Here is a 24,567-nt window from a genome sequence, read left to right as displayed (position 1 = left end):
TCCAGCCACTGGCTCCACGTGGATCCAACCAAACAAGCTGCTGAGCACACAGCCCCTCCCCTGCAGAGTGCTGCAATGAGACGCTGAGGCAGGGGGAGGGGGGCAGTGGGGGAGGGACTCTGCCTGCTGGAGACCAATGGGAGCAGCTAAGTCAGGCCCAGTCGCCCAATCAGCCATGCCACACTCTGCGTGAGGGGAATGGAGGGGAGGGAGGAAAAATCCCAGTCAGTTGCACCGGCCCTGGGCGAAACCGACAGCCCCACCGCCTTGCTTGCCCGCGGGCTACACTGTGAGCCCATGCGGGCTGCATGTTGTGCAGGCCTGTTGTAAAGGAACACTTGGCAATTAAGACCACCCCTGGAGAGTGGAGATACCACTTTGAAGGGGCCTGCCATCTGGTCCAAATGCTTATCAACTATAAGAACCAGGAGTATCTGTATATGGCCTTGGCCCTACACCAACAACTGCTCCGGTGGGCCCTATTCTTCTCTCAGTTCAACTTTACCTTTTACCTACAGCCTTGGAGCCAGGAATGGTAGTGCCAATGGCTGTCCTAAAGATACGGCTCTGACCCATGAGACTCCAGTCCAGAACCAGCTCACATTTTCAAGTCCCATAACTTCCTTAATACAACTGGCTGCTAGGACCTGTCTACACTCTGCCTCTGTGTCTGAAATTGTGCCCAGTGTGTTGGCTATTATCAACAAAGAAATGCACAACACCCAGGAAGGGATCACATGCCTCTGTGTTCCCTCCGGACCTGTGATTAGCAGTTCTTCAACTGTGCCATGATGCTACTTTGACAGGATGTTTAGGGTGATTTAAAATCCAACAATTAATGTCCCATTTCTTCTGCTGGCCCTGAATGTGCCCCATGAGAGAGACATTTGTAGCTTCCTGCAAGGTTTGTGCCCACACCAATATCCCATGTCAGAAACCCTGCAGCCTTCTCCAGTCTTTAGACACCCCATCTTGGTCCTCAGAGGCCATTTCCGTGGACTTTGTAATGGAACTACCAGAGTCCAGTGGTTTTATGACTATCCTGTTTGTAGTTGGTGGATTTGCGTTGCTAAGATGGTTTAGTTAATTCCCTGCGTAGGTTTACGCTCCACTGGGAAAAGAGTCCAGCTCTGGATAAACAACGTAGTCCATCTTTGTGGCCTCCCAAGTCATGGCATCTGCAATTGGGGTCACAGTTTATTGCCCACTTCTAGCATGAGGGCCTATGTTTATTAGGAGGCCACACACACGCCTGTCAACCAAATGATCAAATACAGTCGACCAACAATCTTCCAACAATATTTCTTCTTTGAGTGCTGTCCCTGTGGGTGCTCCACTCTAGCTGATGGTGCGTCCCGGCGCCGTTGATCAGAGATCTTCAGTAGCAGTGCCTGATCGGGACGCACGCACTCAGCTGGCATCTTGCAGTCTTGTTAAAATCTGCCTGAGTGCACGCGTCCCGCCCCCCTCTCAGTTCCTTCTCAACTGTCCTCGGCTGAAGACAGGACTCGGGGCAGTGCTGATTCTCTTGCTTGGTCTCTCTAGGAAACAGTTGCAAAGAACATAGGAATAGTTGTTAGTAACATCCCAGTAGTTTCCCTTCCATTAGAATAGTTACATAATTTAGTTAATTTAAAAAAAAAACCCAAAACTTTTTCACCTTAGGCTTGTCCTCCCACTGAGACACTCTCCCCTGCCATTTCTAATTCATAATGCCGGGGACTTCAGGATTTAAGAAGTGTGTTTCCTGTCAGGACTCCATGCCAAGGTCTGATGGGCACTCACGCTGTATGAAATTCCTCGGCAAAACACACGTTCCCGTAAAGTGCCTCTACGGTACGAGCCTCAAGACCAGGGCTCGTCGTGACAGGGACCTGCGGCTTAAAATACTATTAATGGAAATATCTCTACAGCCGCCTTCGGAGATGGGGAAAGTGAAACCCTCTCCCTCACGCTCCCCAGCCACATCTGAACCAATTGGGAGCATGGCTTCACCCTCTCAGGAGCAGAGGCAAGAAGCGCAACTGTCTCCGAGGAGAGACTTTAACAAGGGTAAAGGGTCTCCCGCAAGATCCTTACCCTCTGTATTGACAGTGCAGAAGGCAGGAGCCTCAGGCTGTCACAACGCCTTAGCCACAGCTCCCGCGGAGCACAGAGGCAGGGACCTGATCTCCCGTACCAGGAAGGTCTCCTCAGCACCAGTCCGCTCAGCACCGAAAACAGACACGGTGCCAACAGTGCACTCTTCCCCAGTGCCGAAAAGAACATCGGCACTGAGCCTGCCTGCTGCTCCAGTACCGGCAGTGGACCTCCTACAGGGCACCTCCAAGCGACCCGCGGCACCGGAAAAACTCAAACTCAGTAGTGCGCCTGAGTGCAGATCATGCTCAGTGCAGCCCAGGGAGTAGGAGCAACAGTTTCTCAGTCAATGTGACCTTTCAGTGGCACCTGAATCTAATTCCCCGCTCCTGGATACACAGGGCTCACTTTTTGAACAGCCGCTCTCCCCACCTGACCTGGCTACCTTTACTGACAGTGAACCTGATATGCAGCAGCAGGTGGAGTTCTCCCCACCTGCGCCGCCTCCTTCACCATAACCTTTTCCACCTCAGGTCAAGGCTCACAACCACCAGCTTCAGTTTCCCTATTTTGTCCCCCTTCCCCCTCCCCAATGGGCAGAGCCTGGGTTCTCCTACCCTATGCCTTGGCCTCAGTGGTACCCTTGGCCACCTCCTACTGCCACTCACCCTCAAGCCCCTTCCACCGAACCTCTACCTCCTTCTGCGCCTCGATCTCCAGCTCTGTCTACTTCTAGAGTGGCTGAATGCCCCTCGCCCCCGAGAATGTGAGCTACGGACCATATCCTGACTCACCGACCCCTAACTCTCGATCAACTCCAGACGGAGCCCTCTTCCCTCTGTCTCTGCAGAACGTGGACGACTGTAAACCATTTCAAGAACTTTTCAAGAGAGTGGCACTCAGCCAAGACATCCCCTTAGAAGAGGTTCAGGAGACACAACACAGACTCCTCAAAATCCTCCAACCCTCTGCGCCCTCTAGGATTGTGCTCCCCATAAATGATGCACTCCTGGAACCAGCTGACATTCTCTGGCAGACTCCAGCCTCTCTCTTACCAACTTCCAAAAAGGCTGAACGTAAATACTAAGTTCCCGCTAAGGATGCTGACTTTTTATTTTCTCATCCACAACCGAACTCTGTTGTTATGGATGCAGTTGCACAAAGGATGAAACAGCCACACTGTCAACCCACCCCGCAAGACAAGGACCTTAAATGCCTTGACGTCTTGGGTCGCAAGGTTTATACGTCCTCCACTCTACAATTCAGAATTGCTAACTATTCTGCCCTCCTTGCAAGCTATGACTTCGATAATTACAATAAAATTTATGAATTTGCCTCCTATATTCCAGAGGATAGGAGAGCAGATTTCAAGTCAGTCCTTGCTGAGGGCCAATTGATTTCAAGAATGGCCCTACAAGCATCTCTAAAGACAGCAGACACAGCGGCCCGTACTACTGCAGCTGCTGTGGTTTATGTGCAGATCTTCATGGCTCTCTGCATCTGGCATCCCTAAAGACCTGCAGACCAAAGTGGAGGACCTCCCCTTTGATAAGGAAAAGCTCTTTTCCACAAAAAAGATGAAGTCCTTCACACCATGAAAGATTCTAGAGCGACACTGCGCACCCTGGGCATTCACCCATCCCTTCCCAGGAGACGACGCTACCAACCTTATCAAAGACCACGCACACAACAGTATTACCGGCCTCAATCCAAACCATACAATGTAACCAGGAATCGTGCTAAACCTCCTAAGCGCAGACAGAATCAAGCACAAGCAACTACCTTCCACCCATCGGGAAATAAACAACAATTTTGAAGCGTTGGTCGAGGGTCTGCATGACCACCCCTTGATTCCACCATCTACTTGCCCATTTGACCACCGCCTCCAGGGTTTCCAACTGTCTGGCCGCAGATTATGCAGGACCGTTGGATCCTTGAAATAGTTCAGTCTGGTTACTCCATCCCTTTTATATCCTACCCTTCCCCCTTCCCTGTCCCTCTTCAGGGACCCTTCTCATGAGTGCTTACTTTGCGCAGAAGTGGCTCAGCTTCTACAACTAGGCGCAGTGGAACCTGTGCTGACACAACATTGGGGGGAAGGGTTCTATTTCCATTACTTTCTGGCCCAGAAAAAGACTGGGGGATGGAGGCCTATGCTAGACCTGTGCCAACTTTAACAAATTCGTGAGGATACAAAGATTCAAGATGGTCACACTGGGCACAATAATACCTGCACTAGATCAAGGGGACTGGTATACAGCCCTTGACCTACAGGATGCTTATTTTCATATATCAATTCATCCAGCCCACAGACGCTTCCTACGATTCACAATCAGACACAACCATTTTTAATACAGAGTTCTTCCTTTTGGACTCTCCACAGCGCTGAGAGCATTTTCCAAGACTCTAGCCATAGTTGTGGCTCACCTCCACAGACATGGGATCACGCTTTTCCTTTACCTAGACGATTGCCTCATCAAGGGCAACTCCTATGGCGAGACACTACAAGCTACCTATTTTGCCATCTCCCTCTTCCACAGCCTAGGCCTCCAAATAAATGTCCAGAAATCCACCCTGACACCTACATATCAGATCGAGTTCATTGGAGCTCATCTGGACTCAATCTGAACCAGAGCCTCACTCCCACATCACAGATTCCTAGCTATCACACAGCTCATACGCATGCTCTCTGTTCATCCCAGGGTATAGGCAAGAATTTGTCTACAGCTCCTTGGTCACATGGCAGCCACCACCTTCGTGGTCAAGTACTCCAGGCTACACAGATGTCTTCAGGGCTGGCTCAATTCCAACTTCAAACCCAAGAGACACACCTTAGGTATGCTGCTAACTCCTCCAGCCAATGTTCTAGCTTCTCTACAATGGTGGACAAGACCAGAAAACCTCTGCACGGACGTACCCTTCCATCAACGATCCCCAACGCTCATGCTCACCACGGATGCTTCCCTAATTGGTTGGGTTGCATATCTAGGGGGACACAGGGCACAAGGTTGCTGGTCTGCGTCAGAGACGCGCCTACACATAAATCTCTTAGAACTCAGAGCAGTGAGGCGAGCGTGCCTTCACTTTCTTCCCCTCATAAAGAACAAATCTATTCAGATCCTAACAAACAACACAACATGTACGTTCTACATCAACAGATGAGGGGGAGCCCGATCACATTCCCTATGCATGGAAGCCATCCAGCTATGGAATTGGTGCATACAACATCACATACAAATCATTGCTTCGTACCTGGCTGCCACAACACTGCCGATGCACTCAGCAGGCACTTCTTGACAGAACACGAATGGGAACTGCACCCCGCAATACTTCTACAGCTCATCTCCCTCTGGGGCACCCCGTCAATAGACCTCTTTGCCACAACCCAGAATTGAAAATGTCATCTATTTTGTTCCAGAGTGGGACTCAGGACTGCATCCCTAGGAGATGCGTTCCTCATCCTGTGGAACAACTATCTCCTGTACACCTTCCCCACCAATCCCTCTGCTACACAGGGTTCTTTGCAAGATCAGAGACGATAAGACCCGGGTCATACTTATTGCCCCAGCTTGGCCGAAACAGACGTGGTATCCATACCTACTCTGCATGTCCTCCCGTCATTCATGGACACTCTCCCCAGGAGATCAGATCTGCTTTCCCAGGACAATGGATGGGTTCTTCACCCTTAGCTCCAGAAGTTCCACCTGAAAGTGTGGTTTCTTCATGGTTCCAAACCCACAAACTAGCTTATTCCGCGCAAGTTCTATATGTCCTCCTGCACAGTAGAAAAAACTCCACTCGTAAAACTTACCTGCAGAAGTGGAAACATTTCTCACTCTGGTGCTCACATAATCACTTAATGGCCATACGGTAACCCTACCTAACATCTTAGACTACTTTCTAAAATTGAAACCGGATGGACTCTCGCTCAGTTTCATCAAAGCACACCTGGCGGCACTTACCACTTTCCATGACTTGTTAGAAGGCTACTCACTCTTTACCCACCCCACCATAAAACGATTTATCACGGGTCTACAAAATCTCTACCCAGAAATGTATCCAATGGCAGCTACATGGAATCTTAACTTTTTTCTTCGTGGTCTCATGAAACCTCCATTTGAGCCCTTGGCTACCTTCTCTCTTCTTCATATGTCTATGAAGGTAGCTTTCTTAGTTGCAATAACGTCAGCAAGGAGAGTAGGAGAAATAAGCACTCTGATGGCCTATCCTCCCTACACAATCTTCTCCAAAGACAAAGTCACTCTGACACCACATCCTAAGTTTCTCCCTAAGGGGGTGTCCACCTTCCACCTTAACCAACCAATATACTTACCTACTTTCTATCCCAAACCTCACAAGACTCTGGATGAGGCAACTCTGCATGCTCTCGACATCAGGCGAGCAATCACCTTTTATTTAGACAGGAGTAAACCATTTTGTAAGTCCCTGCGACTCTTTGTCTCCATTACCGAAAGATCGAAAGGTACGGCTATCTCTAGGCAACGCCTATCCAAATGGATCTCTGACTGCATCAGATCCTGTTACCGCATCCAAAATATTCAACCACTCGAAGGCATTAGAACTCATTCCACTTGAGCCATGTCGACATCCGTTGCCTTCCTACATAATGTACCCATTCCTGACATCTGTAAAGCGGCTACATGGTCATCTGAACACACATTTTTTCTAAACACTATGCTATCACGCAGGATACTATGGCAGACACTATAGTAAGTCATACAGTACTCACTGCTGCATCTCCAAAGTCCCACCAACCTTAATGGGTACTGCTCCACATTCACCTAGAGTGGAGCACCCACAGGGGCAGCACTTGAAGAAGAGAAAGTTACTCACCTTACAGTAACTGAGGTTCTTCGAGATGCGTGTCCCTGTGGGTGCTCCACTCCTTGCCCTCCTCCCCTCTACTTTGGAGTACTATGATTTCTCTATGGTAGAGAAGGAACTGAGGGGGGCGCAGGATGCGCACACTCAGGCAGATTTTAACGAGACCACGATACACCAGCTGAGCGTGTGTGTGTCCCGACTAGGCACTGCTACTGAAGATCTCCAATCAACGGCGTTGGGATGCACAGTCACCTAGAATGGAGCACCCGCAGACACACACATCTCGAAGAACCTCAGTTACTGCAAGGTGAGTAACTTTTTCTCTTATGCTACATCAACCACTGCCAGCATGACTGGTCTTCACTGTTTTCCTGTGCAGAATTCTTGTACAATAATGCAGACCGTGCCTCCACAAACCACAGCCCCTTCTTTATCAACTATGAATACTACCCCTAATTTCACCTATGACTACACACATCCTCGACCAATCCATCTGCCTCAGACCTCGTACAATATATCCATCACATCCAAGAGGAAGTGAAAGGACATCTTGATAAGGCGAAAGAGGACTACAAAAGTCATGTGGACAAACATAAACAACAGGGCCCTACCAACCCTATAGGACAAAAGGTATAGGTTTCAACAGAACATATCCTCACGGACAGTCCTGGATTCAGCAACAAATCAACCCAGTAACCTTCAAGCTCCAGCTCCCTTGATCTCTTAGAATCCACCCTGTAGTCTGTCTCACTTCTAAAACCATACACAAAGAACACATTTTCCCCATAGAGCCCAGCTGCTGCCCTCATTGGCACAAATACAGGGTCAGGAGGAATACATTGTACATTAAATCCTTGACTAAGATCAAGCAGGGCAAATTATGGTACCTGTTTATTGGGAAGGTTATGGCATGGAGAAACACACTTAGGAGCTAGCTGAAAACATTTGTGCTCACTCTGGTTCAGGCCTTCCACAGGAACCACCCTAAGAAACCTGGATCCCCTGTACCCGCCCCTACAGAAGAGGGTGATGTCATGATCCAGGGGTCTCAAAGCTGGGATCAGCCACACTCTAACCCAATACCTGGCTGTCTGTTGGTAGTAGCTTACCTGAGCCGCATGAAGCCCAGCCTCAGTGTCAGGCTCCTCCCCTGAGATCTAACTGACAGAGTCCAAGAGTGAGTGATTTGACAGCTTCCAATTCCTGCTGCTGTGTTAAGTACAGCCAGCAGGTCAGACAACTGAGCTCCATCCTGCCCCAGACTGTGTGCTTTGTGGTTCCTGCTACCTTTTCCTGCTACCCCAGCTTGATCTCCTGTCATTCTGAGCTGGCTTGACTCCTGACATCTGACTTGTGGTTCCCCACCTCCAGTTTGTCTCCTGCTTCTCACCTCCCAGAATCCAGACCTAGCTGACTCTTGACTCCGGTCTCATGACTACAGACTTTGACTTTGCCTACTAGGTCTGGCTGCCCATGATCTGGCCTGTGAAACACCCTTTCTGTGTATTCCTCATTTGTGTCCCACCTCTTTCTGACTGTTTCTTTTTAAATCTCTCTCCAGTTTTCTTGTCCTTTCTTTGTTTTTCCCCTCCTTCTGTCTCTTTTCTTCTTCCCTTTTGTTTTCACTGAACTATGGGGAAAAGTGTGCCTGTCAGCAGCAGGGTTTTTTGGGGGCGTGAGGAGAAGGCAGTGGGCAGAGCAGGTACAAGGCCTATGTCTGATTGCTCCCTGAACTATCTAAGGCCTTGTCTACACTACAAGACTATTTCGAATCAACTTAGTTCGAATTTGTGGATTCGACCTTATGAAGTCGAATTTGTGTATCCATACTAAATACACTAATTTGAATTTCTGAGTCCACATTCACGGGGCCAGCGTCGACTTTTGAAGCGGTGCACTGTGGGAAGCTATCCCACAGTTCCCGCACTCCCCGCTGCCCATTGGAATGCTGGGTAGAGCCCCCAATGCCTGCTGGGGGGAGAAATGTGTCGAGGGTGGTTTTGGGTAAGTGTCGTCATTGAACCGTCAATCACAACCTCCCTCCCTCCCTCCGTGAAAGCGCCTGCGGACAATCTGTTCGTGCACTTTTCTGGTCAGTGACAGCGCGGACGCCACAGCACTGCAAGCACGGAGCCCGCTGCGATCATCGCCGTTTTCTCCTCGCTCTTTATCGTCCACGTCTTCCACAGTCAGCTGCTGAGAAATTGGGCTACTTTTCAATGGTGCTGCAAGCACTGGGGGACCATAGGGGACGTTTTACAAACATCAACGTCGGGTGGCCGGGCAAGGTTCATGATGCGTGTGTTTTCAGGAACTGTGGGCTGCTCAGACGCCTGCAGGAAGGTAGTTTCTTCCCGGACCACGAAATAACTGTTGTGGATGTGCAGATGCCTATAGTCATCCTCGGGGACCCAGCCTGCCCGCTAATGCACTTGCTCATGAAGCCCTATACAGGCGCCTGGGACAGCGACAAGGAACTCTTCAAATAGCAGCGAGCAGCGTGACCTGTGACTGTTCAGTTTCTTTACAGAGAAGCTGAACCTGCCCCTGTTTCTTTAAACAGTTACTGTTGACTCTCCTCTTCGGTTACATACCCCGTTCACCCCGTTACCCCCACTTCCAGCACACGTGTAAAAATAAAATACATGTCCCATTATTACTTAACAAAGGTTTCTTTATTCATGACTTTTCGTGAAAGGGTTGAAACTGGGACGCAGGCTGTGCTGGCTAGGGTGTGCGGTGATGTAAAGACCTCCTCTAAACTCAAGGAATGACAGGCTCCTGCTCCTAGAGAGGTCCGCAGTGCCGGAAGGCTTCTTTCAACGGAGCCTGCCATCCCTCTTTATGGAATTCTGTGTGCGGGCGGATATGTGACCTTGTGGTGGAGGAGGACGGATACAGATTCCTCAGCTGCGTGACTCAGCGGTCCAGGACAAGGACCGCTGTATAAGATCTGTAACTGCCCTCCCCCGCTGCAAAGTCACATCTCCCCCGCCCACACAGATCCTGGAAACCACCTCCAAAAACCGACCAGGTTGCCTACTGACTGCACCGTGTGTGTGACCCGCTGCTGATCCTGCCCCCGTGTCTGTACCCTGGGAAAGGTGATTGTCCTATGCAATTAACCACCCCCTTCCCCACGCCCCCCATTCGAACACAGTCTTCTTTGAAAAAACATAACGGAAACAGTAATTAACAGCAAATCATTTTTATTAATTAAGTAGACAGTTAGGGGATGGGACTGGGATTGGGACTACTGTGAGTCTGGAAGTGAAGGACTTCGGCAACTGTAGGGTATGAGAGCTTTTGGGTACTTGAGCACTGTGCTGTGGTGCAGTGACAGTATTCACGTCCCCGGCCGCCCCTCCTCCTGATTATTTTCGGTGAGGGGGGTATGGGACTTTGTGGCGGGGGACGGCGGTTGCAGATACACTGCAGGGGGGCTCTGTCCTCCTGCGGTCCTGCAGAACATCCACAAGGCGCCTGAGCGTGTCCGTTTGCTCCCTCACTAGTCCAAGCATTGTTTCAGTCGCCTGGTTGTCTTCCTCACGCCACCTCTCCTCCCGTTCGCTGTCTGAGCGCTGGCACAGAGAGATGGTCTCCCTCCACTGGCTCTGCTGGTCCGCCTCTGCTAGGTAGCAGCCCATACGTTCCTCGAACATCTTGTCCCTTGTCTTTTTCTTTCGCCGCCTAATCTTCGCCAGCCTCTGCGAGGGGGATGCTGTGGCATGTCTGGAGACAGTGGAAGCTGTGAGATGGGAAACAGAGAGTGAATTCCTTGCAAAGATACATTTTTGCGAACAATTAACTGAGTCTAGGCTGTCTCTGTGAATTCTGGGTTGAGACCCCTGTGCCTGCTGGGGCAGAAATCATTTTCGCGGTGGATTCTGGGTAAATGTCGCCAGTCATTCCTTCCTCCGGGAAAGCAACGGCAGACAATCATTTCAAGCCCGTTTTCCCAGAATTGCCCTGGCATATGCCATAGCGTGGCAACCATGGACACTGTTTTGCCTTTTGTGTATGTCACCGTATGTGTACTAGATGCCGCTGACAGAGGCGGGCCAGCAGCGCTACACAGCAGCATGCTTTTGCTTTTGCATGACAGCAGAGATGGTTACCAGCCATATTGTACCATCTACCATACCATAAATTGGTAATAAGATGGTAATAAGATGGGCATGGTTACCTGTCCTTTTGCACTGCCCCATTTGGTGCTGTCATAAGTGCCCCTGGCCGAGCAGCCAGGGGCGCAAAAGCAAAAATTGGGAATGACTCCCTGAGTCAATCCCTCCTTTTTGGTATCTAAAAATAGAATCAGTCCTGCCTAGAATATAGGCAAGTGTACTAGATAACCACTGTATCATAGAACCAGAGAGCACAGCTGCTCTGTGTCAGATCCTGCAGAAATTATGATCTGTATGCTATTCACAGGGGGTGCTCCTGCAACAACACCACCTGTTCATTCCGTTCTTACCCCAGCCTTCCTGGGCTACCATACCATTGTCCCAACACTTGTGTGATGAAGTAATAAAGAATGCAGGAATAAGACACAGTGACTTGTTTGTGAGAAATGAGTGGAAGGAAGCCTCCAGCTGCAATGATAGTCCAGGCAGGACATTAAGGAGTGTGGATGAAGGAGCCCATCATCCCTCTGCTAGTCCAGGGGCAATTGAATCTTTTATTTACAATGAAGGGTGGGGGCTGATGGAGCTCAGCCCCCTGTTGCAATGATGAGGACGGTTACCAGCCATATTGCACCATCTGCCATCAAAAATTAGGGACAGGCGCCCTTGATCGACCTTACTGATGCTAGTCGGCATGGTTACCAGCCCTTTTGCACTGCCCCATGTGCCAATAGGCTGATGATGAGGATGGATTTCCATCATTTTGTACCATCAGCCATCCATAGCGTGGGGGGAGCAAGGATGTTGGTGTTGAGTGCTGCACCATCGCGTCTATCTGCAGCATTCAGTAAAGATAGGGTGACATGTAAAAGAGTCAACAGAGGATTGTTTTCACTTCTGGTGGTGGGTGGGGTGTGTGCGCAAATTGCCGAACTATGCCCTGACCCACCGCAGATACTGTGTTTGACCCTAGAAGCATTTGGAGCTCATCCAAGAATGCAAATACTTTTCAGAGACAGCAGGAACTGTGGGATACCTTGCGTCCTCATTCCCCCCTCCCTCCATGAGCGTCCATTATATTCTTTGGCTTTCAGTTACGCTCGTCACGCAGCTGCGTGCTGAGTCTGTGCTATGCCGTCTGTCCGTAGATTTTTTAAAAATACTTTGGACCAGGCGTAAAATTACAGTAATTAACCTAATTAGATGCAGGATTCTCCGAGCGAAATCACCCTGAGGAGGGTCACTGAAGGAGATAGAGAGTGCATGCTGCGTGAAAGCTAGCACGAACCAGGGCCCGATGCAGCCGTGCTCGGGGAGGCAGTGCTCCCTGAGTACCTCATGAAAGCCTCGCGCGGAAAACTGTGCTACCACGGAGCACCCAATAAGGCAGCTCTCCTCAGGAACCTCCTGCTGATGCTTTTCGATTAACGCAAGGAGAGCTTCGTGGAGATCTCCAAGGATGATTTCTGTTCTATCCCCATATATAGAGAGTCCTCCTTTTCACACAGTTAAGATTCCTGTTATATTAAGAATAAAAGTTAACATGGTTAAAGCACTTACCGACTGCTCCTTCCCCTGATTCAGGGTCCGGGTTAATGGCCGGGGAGGGTTGTTGGGGGATCTCCGTGACGGTGATGAATAGATCCTGGCTGTCGGGGAAACCAGCGTTGTAAGCGCTCTCGCCTGCCTCGTCCTCCACAAACCCTTCCTCATCTTCCCCGTCCGCGAACATCACCGAGGAACTGGCTGTCGACACTGTCCCATCGTCAGAGTCCACGGTCACTGGTGGGGCAGTGGTGGCAGGCTCCGTAGCGTCCGTTTGCCGCTTTGATTTTTTGGTAGCCTTGTCTGGGGTCCTTGGTTTTCACGCGGCGATGCGTTGCATGACGGCTGTATCCTCTGTCTGGATCATGGCTTTGGAGACCTTCTCGTAGGTCTTTGCATTCCGTTTGTTGGAGCGCAGCTCCGAAAGCACAGACTCCTCGCCCCACACACCGATCAGATCCAAGAGTTCCCTGTCAGTCTATGCCGGGTCCCTCTTTCTATTCAGAGATTACATGAACTCCTCTGCTGGAGAGCTCTGCATTGCTGCCGGTGCTGCTGAGCTCGCCCCGATGTCCAACCACGAAATGAGATTCTAACTGTCCAGACAGGAAAAGGAATTCAAATTTTCCCGGGTTGTTTCCTGTGTGGCTGTTCAGAGCATCGAAGCTCGGACTGCTGTCCAGAGCGTCAACAGAGTGGTGCAGTGTGGGATAGCTCCCGGAGCTACTAAGTTCGATTTGCATCCACACCTAGCCTAATTCGAGCTAGCCATGTCGAATTTAGCGTTACTCCACCTGTCGGGGTGGAGTACCAAATTCGAACTAAAGAGCCCTCTAGTTCGAATTAAATGGCTTTCTAGTGTAGACGGTTGAGCGGTTAGTTCGAATTAACGCTGCTAAATTCGAATTAAAGTCCTAGTGTAGACCAGGCCTAAGATGCCCTCTTCTTCTGTCTTCTGAGCATGGTATGGCTGAGACAGGAGTGAGTGGTGGGTGTGGGAACCAGCAACATGTCTTCCAAGTGGTCTGTACACTGTCCTCTTGTGGTACAGAGGGAAGTCTTCTTTGGTCAGTGAGATGTCCAGGATTTTAGGACTATATTCACCTAGGACTGTGTTTAAAATCTCAGGGCAATCTTGGGGAAAAAACGGACAACTTACAATTTCAGCTTGGAAAAGAGGAGACTAAGGGGGGATATGATAGAGGTATATAAAATCATGAGTGATGTGGAGAAAGTGGATAAGGAAAAGTTATTTACTTATTCCCATAATAGAAGCACTAGGGGTCACCAAATGAAATTAATAGGCAGCAGGTTTAAAACAAATAAAAGGAAGTTCTTCATGCACCGCACAGTCAACTTGTGGAACTTTTTACCTGAGGAGGTTGTGAAGGCTAGGACTATAACAGTGTTTAAAAGAGAACTGGATAAATTCATGGTGGTTAAGTCCATTAATGGCTATTAGCCAGGATGGGTAAGGAATGGTGTCCCTAGCCTCTGTTTGTCAGAGGATGGAGATGGATGGCAGGAGAGAGATCACTTGATCATTGCCTGTTAGGTTCACTCCCTCTGGGACACCTGGCATTGGCCACTGTCGGTAGACAGATACTGGGCTAGATGGACCTTTGGTCTGACCTGGTACGGCCGTTCGTATGTTCTTATGTAAATATACTGTTCTCTTACTACAAAATGTGAAGCAACTTCCTAGATCATCTTTACCAGCAACATGTCAAAATACTTCTGCACTTTCTGCATACCTATGTGCACTCACTTTTCCTTGTATTTGATATTGTAGAATTGCTCTTCTGTCGTTGTAGATGTGATGGATTAATACATTTATTTATGTACTGTTGTTTAAATAGACATTCAAATTTCAACTTACATTTACACATTTCTTAACCAGCAACCTCTTCCATACAAATTCACAAACACTATAGTTTGGTCTAATTTCTACTACATCATATTATGTATAGTTTGTTTGTTCTGCGCTTTTTAACCATTCCGTATTCTCCATTCCAGCTTTGTGTCTCTTAGCCAAAGTTCAGACTATTCTTCTCCCGCAACACTGACTCACAACCCTTGAGCTCCTGGCTATACAGCAAACTCCAATTTCAAAGCAACATGTGACTAGACCCCTGACCTCAGCTCTCTTACATAAGTGTTTTTTCTTCTCCACCTTGCCTCAAGCGTGCCTCTAGACTAGGAAAAAATTTTACGCTACAAGTTTGCATCTCAAGGGAAGTTCCAGGTTCTTTTTCGTTTTACTTTCCATACCACTGACTGAAGCTAGTAACTGTCTTTGATGGATCAGTTAGATGACCTACTCTCCCTCCACTGAACCAGAAGAGAAGGGGCTGCTGTAAAGAGGTCTCTGTCTGTTAGCATGAATTTGTCCGCATTTATATATGAATGCATGCATTCACTCTAGTGTGACTATTTGAGTCACTGAAGCCTCAGTTAAATTTACATTCTTTTCTATAAAATATATGTTATCCTATTGACAGTAGCCCTTTAACAAATACTATGAGGTAATATTCCAGATCCGTTTTCAGTATGAAAACTAACTTGTTTGTTAAACTAGTTTTCCTTAACCCAGGCCTTGTCATATTTGATGGGTGTATTGTCATTTTGGGCAAAAGCTGCTATTCCCTTAACCATGTTTCCCACTGTAATAACTTATTCATCAACCACCTGCATCTATATATGGGTAAATATTGTAGCTAAAATAATACCTTTCCCTCCATGGACTGGGTAGAGGCCATATTCTCTAAAGTCAGCAGTTTTGGTAGTTTGACCCTTCTGTAATAAATTTTAAATCATTCATGAAATATAACTATTGAGGTAAAATCAACCTTTGGGCACTGTATTCCAGCCTTGACTAAAACCAAATCTCAAAACATAGTGTATTCTATTATAGTGTACTTTGGTTCAAAATGAAATAAACTATGTCACAATGTCTTAATATAATCTGCACACACATTAGATTAGCAGTTTATGCCTTGGCTTGTTTTTATAAATTCTAGCTGAAGAATGAATAAACTTTTCCTTTCATTGCTCCAGCTAGAATTTGTATATCTGATGGGGAACTGGAACTCTCTTTTCCTGGAAAGGAGGGAGGAACATAGGCAGAAAGAGAGATTAAATGAACTTTACTTCAAGTAGCAAATATCGTCAATTGGCATGAGGTACAGACTAAGAAAAAAAGAAGTATTGAATGTGATTTTACTGCTCCTCCCTCCTCCCCCACCCCCCCGAATGAAAACTGTGGAGTGATCAAGGATCAGGTAAAGTAGGTAAACATTTGTGGAGAACTAAAAATATCAATAAACCTGTGATGAAATGTATACACATAAATATTGGAATTCTGTTCATTTTGAATTAGCCAAATTCTTCATTTAAATGCTTGAGAAATATGTAATCTTTTTTACATAAATTCAGGATTTCTGTAGTTAGAGGACTCAATCCAGCTAATAAAGACTGCTAACTTTAGGTGGTTCCTTCATCTGTTTGTCTACCTTATGTACTTCAGGTTGATTACAATATTTATGGAATAGGCCTTACTACAGTTATCACAGTACATTTCTCATTGACAGTAAGCATTGTTTCTGGAGATGCCAATTAAACACTGCAAGGAATAAGCAGTTTGGCATGAAATTTCAAGAGAGTTGGCTAGCACTCCTAGTGTGTAAATCCTTCAAACACAGAATTTTCTTCAGAAATGCTCTGCTCTTACCTGTTGTTAACTGCATTGGATGACTTTTTTCTTTGGAATTTTCCATTTCATGCGCTTAAATCTGACTGTTTTTTGGAGCAAAGGTTCCCCACCATCTAGGAGATTTTTTTTTTTTAAATATACTCTCCTGTCTAAAATCAGATAGCCCATGACTTGTGGGCAGACTGACTCCACATGGGTGTTTCCCTTTGGCTACATCCAAGCATTATACTTAAACTTTTTGTAGTGGGTTAGCAGTTGTCCCTTTCCCTCTCTGGTTCACTGGGAGGGCACTTCACCTCACTGCATCACTGGGATGTTGCCCACTAATGGAGAATTACAAATTGAACATGAGGGGCCCTGGTGGCGGGAGCAGGGCTAACCAATATCATGGTCTAAGCCCCTCGGCCCAGGCAGAGCAAACAGTCTTAAGGGCTCAGGCCCTGAGGCAGGGCAGAGCAAACCAACAGTTTTAGGGAGCTCATGCCCTCAGGCAGGGGAAAGCTATAAGCAGTCCAGCGGCTCAGGCCTTCGGGCAGGGTAGAACAGTTAGTCTATCACCTGATGTCCTGGCTCAGGCAGATGGCAGACAAACACAGGTCTCTTGGCCTAAGGTGGGGAGGCTGCCACCCCAGGGGTGGGGTTGGCAGCAGAAGGTAGGAGGACTTAGGCCTACCCTACTCCACCAGGTCCCAGCTTGGGGCCCTAACAGTGGCGGAGGGTTCTGCCACTGGGTCAGTGTGAATCCTATCACAACACACTGACTGGGGTTCTAACAGTGAAACTGGGCCAATATTTGGTTTCCCTGGGCTACTTCCTACCATAGTCTGGGCGAGGGGCTCCAGAGATATGATGCCTACTTCAAAGCTTCTCTAGCACAATCAGGAGTGCCTGATTCATAGTCAAATTTGCATTGCAGTATGTGCTCTCTGATTGTAGAGGAATCTTTCCTGCTCTGTTATGGAATGGGAAATTGTACACCTTTATAACAAATATCAGTGGTCAACTAGTCTCTTTGGCAATCTGATATTTTAGTTAAACTGAAAACAAACTGGTTGTTGGAAGGGCTTATGTGAAACAGAAATATATTTGCAAATAAAGCATTATGCCTTACTATGTAGTGGTTCAGTTCTCCTAGAACTTTGTCACATGCTCATGATCTATGAGCAAAACAGAAAGATGTGGATTTGCAGAAGATACGTTTATCAGAACTTACTTTCCAGCCAAGATAGTTCTTCTTTGTCTTGTAGATCAGCGTACTGCCAAATGTTGAATTGGTTACCTTTTTATTTTTCCTTTTGATTTTTCTAATCTTTAATATTTTAGTAAACTATTATGTCAAAGGATAGTATTTAATTGCACACTGCTGTTTTATTTAAAAGATCAAAGCTGTTCTCTGAACAGTTTTGATTAACTGTGAAGACTCTGTGTTCAGAAGTAATAGGTATATTAAAGCATTGCCAAGATTAATGTGGGGATGACTCTATGCCTATTTTCAGAATTGCAGGGGGGCGAATTCTATCAACAATCAAGATGCACTTGATAAAAGGCCGAAACAGTGGGGATCCCTTCTGTCGAGCAGCAGAGGAAGTTTTACAAGATTTGGATTTGAGGATTAAAAATATTATCAATTCTCAACATGAAGCTGTGACTGCTAGCACCACTGGAATCAGTCCAGCCCGGGTAATGGGCCTCCTTTTGTTCTCCTACTATATAGCTTTACAAGAAAGCTAATGTCTTTTTTAATAACTTGAAATACAGAATAATCTTTTTCCAATCATACAGAATAGTGTCATTTCCTGTGTAGCGAAGTACACTTAAATTTGTTGAAAGACTCTTTAAATCCTTTAGGATTATAGTGTGGTTTTCAAAAAGCCATTATACTTTAACTAAAAAATTCTTACATTAAAATGATAAACTTATTAAAATAACTTTTTAAAATGCAGTTTATTGTTCCCATTCATAACAGAGTTTGTAAAATATTACATATTTATAAAATAACTCATCTGTTACTAATATGAATACAGTTAATTTTATCGGGGAATTTAAATGACAATTTATGTTAAGATGCAGTTAAGGCTGAGCATACATATAAGTAATTTAGGATAAAATACATTGATGACATAGTTATCCCAAAATCAATCCATATAAACTCAGAACACACTATGTTAAATTTAAATCCAAACATGTTAAGATACAGTAATGCATATCCAAAGAACCTTAACTCTGCTCTGTAGAGACCATGCAATAATGATATGATTATGATTACTATTTGTGGTCCCAGATTATATTAGTGATTTTAAATTGACTTGTAAAGACTCATTAGATTTTTCTCTCTGTCTTGCTCTCCCCATTTCTCTCTCCCCCCCAAAAAGTGGGGGGGAGGTATCGCTACAGTGCAGAGTTCAGGTTACTTAGGTGGTGAAACTGTGATTTCCATAATTTTAAAATGTTTGGATTTCTTTTAAATTTGAGCTCAGATCAAGTGTAGTATTAATTCTGATTTTTCCTGGTTTATAATGCTTTGTTTTGGGATCTCTTCAGTGCAGTAATAGGTAGTTATAGCCGTGTCGGTCCCAGGATATTAGAGAGACAAAGTGGGTGAGGTAATATTTTTTATTGAACCAACTTCTGTTGGTGAGAGAGAGAAGCTTTCGAGCGCACATATCTCTTCTTCGTCACCCACTTTGTCTCTCTAACATCTCTGTAATGTATTTTACTGTAGATTACTGATATGTACCCTCAACCTTAACTTCATCTTCATTTCGGTTTTGTCTAGGAATTTTCTTTGTTTAGTGTTCATGCATAAAATTTTAATTAAAAAAGTCAGAATGGTACCATTTGATATTCCTAATGATTTGAAGAGATCCCTTAAATTATTTTCTATAGGTTTAACTTTCTGTGTCCAGATTTACCAATATGGACTGACTGCTTTATGCCACTCTGAAGGAGCACAAGCAGCTAGAGTTTATATCTCATTTGCCTCTCTTTTCATGTCCCCCAGTTTCTACTTCTTGCCCCACTCTGTTTCCCTGTGCAGTTTCCCTTTTGCGCAGTTTCCCCTTTACTCCTGTCCTCCATATTTTCCATATAAACACATCCTACTTCTCCCACCCACTGATTCTCTGCATGTGAACATTTTCCTCCTCTATCCTACCTTCTGAATAGATCTGGTGGAACAGGTAGCTTTTGAAAATAAATATTTAGGATTAATAGTCACTCTTGTTGTTATTTTTCATAACTGAAAGTTTTTCTGCCAGCAGAGGCTTCTGCATGAAATCTTATTATTGAGGAAAAACTCTCAAAGAACTATTATATCACAATGGCTGCCATCTCTTGTTGTTCTCAATGGAACATAAGTCATAGGTTGATGTCCCCTATCAACATGGCCACTATTTCCCTTGTTCCCTGCAGGAGAGAAGCCAAAGATGGTGGCATCCTATATTGTGAGGAAGTGAAGAAGAATACTTGGGCCCATTGAGAACAATGGGGAATAGAGGCCCTTCTCTAAATGGGCAACTGAGGGCAGCCTGTAATGTCAGTCCCTTTGAGAACAATGAGAGATTCAGCAATTTTGAAAGTGCAGTTTTTGGTGAAACTCTTTGTAGAAGAATATTATTCTTTAGTGTCTGCTGAAAAAATATACAGTTATTAAGAATAATAGGGGCAAAATAGCCATTAATTCTTGAAAAAAATCAAATATAGCCTATGTTTATGAGTTCAGTGCGGTTTTTTAACTGTATGGGAGACATGAAGCATCTGTATTTTGTGAAGATCTTTTTGGACAAAAAAGGCCCAACCCTGGGTGCTATATTTCTTATAGGATTCACTAATAGATTCCATTATAAAGTCTCAGAAAAATTGGTTTTTTATTCACAGTAAGTGCTGTGATTTTTGGGGAGGGTATGCTATGTATTTTTTGTACCTAACAAAGGTTAATCCCTTCTTTAAGTGCAAAATTCAACTTCATTTTAACTATGGAGCCACAACTGGTGCTTTAACAATGTAGTATTGCTAGGAAGGCTGTCTATCTAATTCATTTCTGAATAAAATGCACTTGAAAAAGTTGCCTTGCAGCAAACAGATACAAAACTTTTAACCTGGCAATATTTTTATTTGCCATATTGATGTTGTGGGAATCCCTGGGCTTCAGCTAAATATTTATTCCACAGGGGAGGAAGCTTTGCTTTAATTTAATTATATTAAGCCTGAATTAATGGTTAATGGGATTTTTCATCACTTTCTGAGAAGTTTACTATTCTGGCCAGAATTTGGCTGTTGTGACCTGGATTGAACAATATAGGACCTGGAGTAGCAGAAAGTCATTCATGAGAGACTAGTCAATTTATTTTGGAGGCAAGAAGAAATGGGCCATGGGCATAGCTTTAACAAGCATCAGAGAAATGATGCTTGCATGTGGCTGCTTTTTCCATTTAAGTCTGAATGCCTTAATTTGTAGTGGAGCTTTTTTTAGTCTGTGTGCATAGTTATAGTCGAGACTGCTCTTTTTTGCAGTTTTCACAGTAAGACAGTTGTGCTATGACACAACATGATATTGTACAAAAGTCATTATATGGTAATGTAATGGCTGCATTGGCTCAGAATATAATTTTAGGGAAGTTAAATGGTAATGAAATAGACAATTCTGTTTTAATTTTAGGTGACAACCATAGCTGTAGTTGCTATTTCTATTTACTAGTTGTTAACTTATAGCAATATAAATGTCAGACATTTACTATACTACTTGAAAGGTAGATACACTAACTGGTGTAATCAGGTAGATAGAAGAATAGAATTTGATTTATTCAAGGAGATTGTTTAAGCTTAGTTAACTGATTCTATACATTCTGTTGCTACTTGTCCTATCTTTTAGAACAAATTTAAACCGCAGTAAGCTTTTGTGGGTGAATGCCCACTTCGTCAGACGAATTCACCCATGAAAGCTTATGCTCCAATACTTCTGTTAGTCTATAAGGTGCCACCGGACTCCTTGTCGCTTTTTACAGATCCAGACTAACACGGCTACCCCTCTGATACTTAAACTACAGTGTGTTTTTTACATGTAAACAAGAAACCCTGTGGTTTTAAAAATCTACTACTGTACATTTAAAAAACAAACCAAAAAACAAACCCTAAATTTCTGTACAGGATTGTTACTTTTTTTAACTTTTTTTTTTATAGCAACCCTGCAATTCTTGCAGTACCACAGTAGTTATGAAGTTCTACGTCTCTGCTGCTGAGAGCAGCATTGAGCATTTCCACATGTAGATTATTTTCTTTGAGAACTTCTCCATTGTTGTGGAAAATCCTGAGGGATCTATTTGATGCCAATCTGGAGGCTGTTGTACCTAACACACCTCTGGTCAGGTCTGTGAAAAGAGTTGGCTAATTGGTAAAAAGGGATTGGTGTTAGACTGCCCCAGAGTGTAGCTGTGTGCTCCATAGCACTCAAGAATACGTGATGGAGAACTGTTCATTTTCTTCCCAACCTAACTTCTGTAGTGCAGTCTTATTGCTCAGACTCCGATATTTATCTGTGTATCTTATTAAGCTCATGCTTCCATCTAGCAATTAGCTAAATATCACTAATTGCCTGGGGTAGGAGGAAAATTCCCTTTGGTAGGTTATTCCATAATTGTCTGTGGGCGATTTCTTGCACCTTCTGAAGCACCTTGCTGCTGTTGAAGATGGATTCCTTGTTGATTGGTTTAATGCATTGTGCATTTCTTATTGTATGCTCCTATTAATATTTACTTAGATGGAATAATTTCTATTTACTTTCAGCCAAAATTACATGCCATAAACCATGGCACTGCCTACTGCGGCAGAGAAACTGTGAAGGCCTTACTAGTTCTTTTGGATGAAGAAGCTGCCAATCTTCCCACCAAAAACAAAGCAGAACTATTATATGGTGATGAAAATGTAACACCATTTGGAATCACCTCTGTCTTAACACTCTTTAGGTGAGTACTAGTAAATCTATAAAATAAAACAAACACCTGTAATAAATAGTCCGAAGAACAAGAATAATGTTCTTGCTTATACAAAGCAAATAATTTAGTAGCAAACTAAGAGATGTATTGTCAATTTGCTGTCAACTTTTTGTTTCCATTTTTTTTGTTTACTCAGTATGTCTAATTTTCACTTCATTTGAGAATAGTGTGTTCATAGCTCAAAAAACATAATTTTAACACTAGCAACTTATTCAAAGAAGTGAATCTACCACACTAAATGGTCACTTTTTAAAGTAAAAGTAAGATACTTTACACAAACTGAGGGATTCTTTTTGCTGAAACAGTGGAAATCACATTTATTTCCTCTTTTTCCTTTCTTCCCTTCAGACTCTAAAATCTCTTAACAATTTGTACTTCTGTAGCACCTTTATTCGGAGGTTCTCAATTGCTTTACAAACAATAAAACTCTCAACGTTGTGTGATAGGTAAGCGATCACTTCATCCTCCACCTAAATACAGTCACTTCTGGGGTATAATACTGTTTGTAAGTTCTTACGTTATAAAAATGTTTTACCTATGCGATGAAATGTATCACTTTCCCCAAAAATACCATATTCTGCTAATCTATAACACTACCAATACATTTGCGTTCCAGGTTGGTCACTGGTAGAAACATAGGAAATATTAAACCTTACTATAGTTTGCCATCTTATTTGTTAGTTTAAAATTCTCAATTTTAGCATCAGATGACTTGGTTCTAAGTATCTTCTGAATTTTAACAAATGTATTTGTTGTGTCAAGAGATTCCATTATTTTTTATACTGAACGGTCCCAAAAATCTGTTTAAACTTTATGGTCAGCTGTGCTTGGGATCTGATCACCTTCCAGAAAGCTGTGTTTATTTTTAGGGCCAAGGTTGGAAGAGAAAACTAACATGTCTCATGTATGAAACTTTGAGAGATTCAGATCATTTCTCTTCATCCCTCCCCTATAGCTCTGTGTTGGCCTTGACAGAGCTTTCAGTTTAAATGGTTAGACTGGATGGTTCCAGGGCTTTATCTTTTGATTCTTAAACTTGGCAAGAAGTTCACAATGAAAAAAACCTTCCACAGAGGTACTGGTAAGGAGTGGTTACAATCTCCTTTATCTGATATTGTAGTATTTTGTTGCTGGCATCTATGTATCTTTTGGCAATGAAAGTACCAATATTAACAATAAATCATCAAAAATATTTTAGAATTTTCAGACAAAATGAGATTTTTCTCACTGAATCAGTCTCTTCTGTGTATACTGCAAATCTGACAGAAGATGTTTCATCCTTCCCTTATTAGATGGATCCCTGCTGCTCTCCACTGGAGACTATATTGAAACAATTTCTTGTGTGTATATATTCTTGGAGTGCAAATACTTAAGAAAAATAAGGGGTGGTTGTAATTATTATGAAGTCTTATTGATGGCAGAAAGGGGTTACCTGCTGTGTTTCCCATAGCATTTTCAGCTTTTCTTTTTTAGCCACCAGAGAAAATGCATTGAAGAGAATATCAAAATAAGGAGACTGCTCCAGTTAGGGCTACTATCTGTGTTTTTTAGGGTAAATTTGGAATGAACATAGACTAAATATTTCCGTAATGTATTAAGAAAATGTACACAATTCTTTCTTCTCTGGCTCCCTGCCTCATTGATAAGCCTTAAAGGTCCTACGTAACTTTGCTTCTCCCAGTATTCTATTGTCAAAGTTATGTTGCTACTCCCATCCCCTTCATTCCGTCAAGGATGCCATCTTTGGCATTCCATTTGTCTACTTCTCCCATAACTGTTTCTGTGCTTTCTTCCATGTTGCCTCCTACTCATCAAATGCCCTTCTGTGATGGGGTGCCTGGCCCACACTGGGCTTTAAGGGGTTAATAGAGCCCTTGGGAGGCTGCACAGGAGGCAGCCATCAGAGATGGGCTGCGAGGAGCAGCCAGTTGGGGCCGGGCTGGCCCATATAAGAAGCGCTACAGAGCAGCTTCAGTCACTCTCTGGAGCTTGAGAAGGGAGGAAGACTGGTTGCTTGTAGGCCGAAGGCAGCAAGCACTGTGGACAGAACAGGACTGCAGGCAGAGACCCGGGGAGCTAAAGGCAGCTTCTGGTGGGCTGCACGGATTTGCAGGCTGAGGCCCTGAGGCAAGGGCAAAGAGTGTGCTGGGGCCGCGGGGAAGTGGCCCAGGGAGATCTAAAGAGGAGTTAGAGGGGATACAGCAAGTAGCTGCCATCTAAAGGGTTTCCGGGCTGGCACCTGGAGTAATGGGCGGACCTGGGACCCTTCCTT

The 24,567-nt window shown here is 44.8% G+C and overlaps 1 protein-coding gene across 4 annotated transcripts in view; it reads left to right on the top strand.

Moving 5' to 3' along the window:
* The window catches only part of LOC123349886 (PARP1 binding protein), a 116,143-nt gene that overhangs the window by 56,863 nt on the left and 34,713 nt on the right, over positions 1-24,567 (top strand). For 3 of the 4 annotated variants that reach the window (XM_044988159.1, XM_044988164.1, XM_044988173.1), the window contains 2 exons: positions 17,802-17,985; positions 22,087-22,265. In XM_044988159.1, coding sequence (XP_044844094.1) covers positions 17,802-17,985; positions 22,087-22,265 — 363 coding nt within the window. Of the gene's footprint in view, positions 1-14,609; positions 15,129-17,801; positions 17,986-22,086; positions 22,266-24,567 lie in introns of those variants that run through there. The other variant, XM_044988200.1, reaches the window with a different exon arrangement.

Source organism: Mauremys mutica, chromosome 1 (assembly GCF_020497125.1).
Source record: "Mauremys mutica isolate MM-2020 ecotype Southern chromosome 1, ASM2049712v1, whole genome shotgun sequence".
In the NCBI taxonomy this organism is placed as follows: Eukaryota; Metazoa; Chordata; order Testudines; family Geoemydidae; genus Mauremys; species Mauremys mutica.
Note: the sequence above shows the minus strand (reverse complement) of the source record. Positions and strands in the feature narration are given on the sequence as shown.